This window comes from Rana temporaria, chromosome 2 (genome assembly GCF_905171775.1).
Source record: "Rana temporaria chromosome 2, aRanTem1.1, whole genome shotgun sequence".
In the NCBI taxonomy this organism is placed as follows: Eukaryota; Metazoa; Chordata; class Amphibia; order Anura; family Ranidae; genus Rana; species Rana temporaria.
In genome coordinates, this window is record NC_053490.1 from 444,376,353 (window position 1) to 444,382,352 (window position 6,000).

A 6,000-nucleotide genomic window follows, 5' to 3' on the forward strand; every position below is an offset into this window, starting at 1 on the left:
CCTGATCTTGGCCGATTTCAAACCTGCGTTTCCGTGCGAGTTCGGGGGCAATTTGAAAGACATTTGTGTGGGTTCCCTGCACAGATGTCTATTGAAAGCGCCCCCAAAATCACCAAAAGTAGTGCAGGAACTACTCTTGGAAATCGGTGCGGTGCATCACTAGGAGAGAAAGCACTCACCTGGACCTGTGATGTCACTTCCTGTCAGGTGCACCACCAAGGTAGTGATCCACCACCCTTCCAACAATGGCAAGAAACATTCGTCAGGATCTCAGCCAGCAAGGGACCTACCCTGTTGAAGCAGGTTGCCGTTTAATTTAGCAATCATGTTGCTGCCGAGTTCCTGTCCGACAAGGGCCAAAGGCTGACCATACAATCTGATTGTACAATCTCCTTTAGGGCCATTTCACATGGGCAGTCTGCCCGGGAGACTCAGCGAGGGAATCGATTCGCTGAGCAGACAGGTCTCCGCTCACTGTGCCGAGACGGACCTGTCAGAGCCCCGCTGTTCTCTATGGAAAAAGGACCGCCTGTCCGTTTTCATCTGATCCCATCTTCCAGACAGATGGAAAATACCTCCATCTGTCTGGATTTCCCGGACAGGATCAGATGGGATAGCAGCAGGTGTCAGTGGACATGTCACCGCTGATATCCGCTGCGCCATAGGAGTGAATGGAGGCTTCGATCAGATCCTCCTGAAAAACTAACAGGCAGACCTGATCGAAAAGCCTGTGTGAAAGGGCCCTTAGATCTTCCATTAACTATGCAGTACGAGGGCCTGCCTGATTTGATACCAATTGAATAGATTGCCTAGGTTTGTCCTCTTATTACAACATTTTGGTAAGGGAGATAGTACAATGAGATTGCATAGTGTATGGCCAGCTTGATGCACAGCTCTCACACAAATGCGTTTTAGAACACTGCGTCTGCTAACTAAACTAAACTGTATGTTTGGTGCCGTGTTCAACAAGTGCATCTGCTATAGAAAGGAATATAGTATAGTACCTTATTAAAAAAAAAAAAAATTGGAGAACACTCCAATCCAAAAAAGGAACACAGGCGACAAGGTTGCGCACCGGCGGGTTCGCACAGCACACGTACAAAGCCCGCCAAGAAGTCGGCACTGCGCTAATCACAGGCAGGGAGACGTTTCCTGATCTCAGCAGCTGTGCATTGGGACAATGTCTCACTGCCTGTCATTAGCGCAGCGCCGACTTCCTGGCAGGCCCTGCACGTGGGCTGGGCGAACACGCCTGAGCGCATCCTTAACAGGGAGGTATGGACTTTGGAGCAGAACAGTGCTAAAGATACTAATGGCAACAGCCAATTGGGGGCTGGGAGTGATCAGTGAGGATTTTTAACTTTTCTGACAATTTCTCCCACTAAAATCCAGCCGATGATAAGCCTGGATGGCCTGAGATGACGGTAAGCGTGGGCGCCCCGCATTCAGTAAATCATTGTATGAGAAGCTGGGAGAGAGACATTAGAAGACAATGGACACGTATAGACCCATTTTTGTTCCGACTCCCAACAGACAGAAATTAGAATACAAATGCCAAGCTGATGTTGCCCAATTCCCAGACACATGATAATAAGAGCATAGTTTAACCCATGAGCATCTACCTAAACCTGAAATGTCAGTTTGGGTAGACAGACCATTTAATGATACTTTACAGAAAACAGACAGACATCCTACTAATCCACCCGACACTGCCGTCCTAGACACCAAATTACAACACAGAAAAGTCTACACTGCAAACACCACACCTTTCATTTACTTGGATCATGCTTAACTAGTACATCTCACAAGAAAACTCTTGTTCATTTTTGTATGAATAATTAAATAATACACAGTATTGGGAATGCTTAAACAACTTCTAAACTATGTTGATTTCTCCCATATTCCCCCCCCCCCCCCCCCCTCCAAAAGTACACACAACCGATCAGACACATTCATCTGTTACTGCACGACACCAGCACAACCAAGATGAACAGATTGCAAAGCTGTCTGTGTCTTGTGAAATGGGTTGTTAAATATCAACCTCTAGGCCTCCAACAATCGCTCACATTTTTCACAGGCTTACAGATCAAGGACAGACAGATCACAGCAGACACACACGCTCCAGGACTGGAGGTCCAGCGCTGGGTCCCTTGTTCGAATTCATAGGCCAGAGGAAGTAGTAAAGAGACTGAAACACAAGGGCATTGTAAATGTCTAGCAAGGATTCTCCCAAGGGCATGAAGACAACATTTCCCAAGCAGTGTAGGAAAAAAAAAAACGAATGCAACTAGATAAAAGCTTTACTCTACTACACTGCAATATACGTCTACTGACCCATATTTTACCAAACAAGCTAAGGATCGCTTGAAACAGAGGGCCAGATTCACAGAAGAGATACGACGGCGGTCTTCATAGAATCAGTTCCGCATAGATAGCCCTAAGATCCGACAGGTGTAATTGACTTACACCGTCGGATCTTAGGATGCAATACTTCGGCCGCTGCTGGGTGGAGTTTGCGTCGTTTTCCAGCGTCGGGTATGCAAATTAGGTTTTACGGCGATCCACAAAGGTTTTCGCGTTCGTTACGTCGTCGCTAGTAATTTTTTCCCGTCGCAAAGTTACGGCTGCTTTAACATGGCTTAACTTTAGATGAGCCATGTTAAAGTATGGCCATCGTTCCCGGGTCGAATTACAATTTTTTTTTTATTTGCGTAAGACGTCCGGGAATACGGTAGTACGTTACGCACGTCGCCGTTCAAAAAAATGACGTCACTTCGCGCAAAGCACGGCGGGAATTTCTAAACGGAGCGTGCAGTACGTCAGGCGCGGGAGCGCGCCTAATTTAAATGGTACACGCCCCATTTGAATTGGGCAGGCTTGCGCCGGACGTCTTTACGATACACCGCCGCAAGTTTACATGCAAGTGCTTGGTGAATCAGGCACTTGCGCTGAAAACTTGCGGCGGTGTAACGTAAACATGACACGTTACGCCGCCGGAGTTTTCTGTGAATCTGGCCCATAATGCTTAAAGGTTTATGGTTCGGTGCAGCCGCTATTGCAGTCTCTAGTTTTCGTAAATAACCCCCACAGTTTTTATGCAGTATTGTACTATGTACTTCTATACACTGACATGGAGTATATACTACGTCAAACACACTTCTTCTATGTAGTACTGTACTATGTACTTCTATACACTGACATGGAGTATATACTACGTCCCACACACTTCTTCTATGTAGTACTGTACCATGTACTTCTATACACTGACATGGAGTATATACTACGTCACACACACTTCTTCTATGTAGTACTTTACTATGTACTTCTATACACTGCGACATGGAGTATATACTACGTCACACACACTTCTTCTATGCAGTACTGTACTATGTACTTCTATACACTGACATGGAGTATATACTACGTCACACACACTTCTTCTATGTAGTACTTTACTATGTACTTCTATACACTGCGACATGGAGTATATACTACGTCACACACACTTCTTCTATGCAGTACTGTACTATGTACTTCTATACACTGACATGGAGTATATACTACGTCACACACACTTCTTCTATGCAGTACTGTACTATGTACTTCTATACACTGACATGGAGTATATACTACGTCACACACACTTCTTCACTATGTGCTTTCTATACACTGTTTACATGAAGAACATCCTAGGTCAAATGGACAACACTATGTACATCTACACACCAACATGGAGTATGTTCTACATGCACTTCTATGGAGTACTTCATTCCTGTGTCACATGGACTTCTTTTATGCAGTACTGTACAATGTACTTCTCTGAACTCCAACGTGGAGTATGTCCTATACCACACACTCTTCTATGCAAAACTGTACTATAAGCATGGAGTATGTACTATGCCACATACATCATGTAGTACTGTGCTATGAGCTTCTCTACACTAACAGACTATGCCCTAATTTCACACAGGCTTCTATTATGCAGTAGTGTACTTCTTTACATTACATGGAGTATGTCCCGTCATACACACTTCCATACATTACATGGAGTATGTCCCGTCATACACACTTCCATACATTACATGGAGTATGTCCCGTCATACACACTTCCATACATTACATGGAGTATGTCCCATGTCATACACACTTCCATACATTACATGGAGTATGTCCCATGTCATACACACTTCCATACATTACATGGAGTATGTCCCCCTCATACACACTTCTATACATTACATGGAGTATGTCCCCCTCATACACACTTCTATACATTACATGGAGTATGTTTCATGTCATACACACTTCTATACATTACATGGAGTATGTCCCCCTCATACACACTTCTATACATTACATGGAGTATGTGCCATGTCATACACACTTCCATACATTACATGGAGTATGTCCCCCTCATACACACTTCTATACATTACATGGAGTATGTCCCCCTCATACACACTTCTATACATTACATGGAGTATGTTTCATGTCATACACACTTCTATACATTACATGGAGTAAGTCCAATCATACACACTTCTATACATTACATGGAGTAAGTCCAATCATACACACTTCCATACATTACATGGTGTATGTTCCATGTCATACACACTTCTATACATTACATGGAGTATGTTCCATGTCATACACACTTCTATACATTACATGGAGTATGTTCCATGTCATACACACTTCTATACATTACATGGAGTATGTGCCATGTCATACACACTTCTATACATTACATGGAGTATGTTCCATGTCATACACACTTCTATACATTACATGGAGTATGTTCCATGTCATACACACTTCTATACATTACATGGAGTATGTTCCATGTCATACACACTTCTATACATTACATGGAGTATGTTCCATGTCATACACACTTCTATACATTACATGGAGTATGTTCCATGTCATACACACTTCTATACATTACATGGAGTATGTTCCATGTCATACACACTTCTATACATTACATGGAGTATGTTCCATGTCATACACACTTCTATACATTACATGGAGTATGTTCCATGTCATACACACTTCCATACATTACATGGAGTATGTTCCATGTCATACACACTTCCATACATTACATGGTGTATGTTCCATGTCATACACACTTCTATACATTACATGGAGTATGTGCCATGTCATACACACTTCTATACATTACATGGAGTATGTTCCATGTCATACACACTTCTATACATTACATGGAGTATGTTCCATGTCATACACACTTCCATACATTACATGGTGTATGTTCCATGTCATACACACTTCTATACATTACATGGAGTATGTGCCATGTCACACTTCTATGGTGCAGTACTGTCCTAAGTACTAGTTACAGAGGACTCCCTCCAGCAGTGCAGGGATACAATGGAACACACTGTGTGTACACAATACCCAGAGCTCTGCTGCAGGCATGGAGGAGGAATAATATGCTTTCCTCTGGGTATCCCTCCTTTGCTCCACTGAGTCTCAGAAGGTCTCCTTCCCCCCGTCCCCCTTGCACAGTGTGGAGGTCATTACCACAGCAGGGTCCCGGGCACTTGTCAAGGCTGTGAGCGGTGGCTGGGCTCTGTACGCCGGGCTCCTCCGTCTTGCTGACCATGTCCTCTGTGTTAGATGGCGCTGGAAGGACAGAGCCGGTGTCCCTCACACACAATCACACGTGGTGTAGCTGTAACCTCTGCCACCCGACCTTCCACAGTACACTGCACCGACGGCGGCCGTCACAGGACAAACTTCCCCCTGCCTGCTGAGTCACTGAACGCCTTAAAGAGACCGCGCCTACATCCTGTGTGTTTACATTCTACAGACAGCCTGTGACTGGGGCTTTCTAGTGTTCTACAGTATCAGAGCTTTTCAGAAGACATAAACCCAGAGCTTTTTTTCTCAAAAAATAGGTGCAGGAACTCAACCACGACCCCATTCAAATTTCACAAACAGTAGAAGGGTATTAAAGGGGCATTAAAT

General features: G+C 44.1%; 1 protein-coding gene across 1 annotated transcript in view; it reads right to left on the minus strand.

The window, feature by feature from the left end:
* CLUH (clustered mitochondria homolog) overlaps positions 1-5,776 on the minus strand; it is a 94,361-nt gene extending 88,585 nt beyond the window's left edge. Inside the window, exon 1 of the mRNA XM_040338448.1 lies at positions 5,554-5,776. Within this exon, the coding sequence (XP_040194382.1) occupies positions 5,554-5,635 (82 nt within the window). The 5' untranslated portion in view covers positions 5,636-5,776. The remainder of the gene's footprint in view (positions 1-5,553) is intronic.
* Between the last annotated feature and the right edge of the window lie 224 nt (positions 5,777-6,000).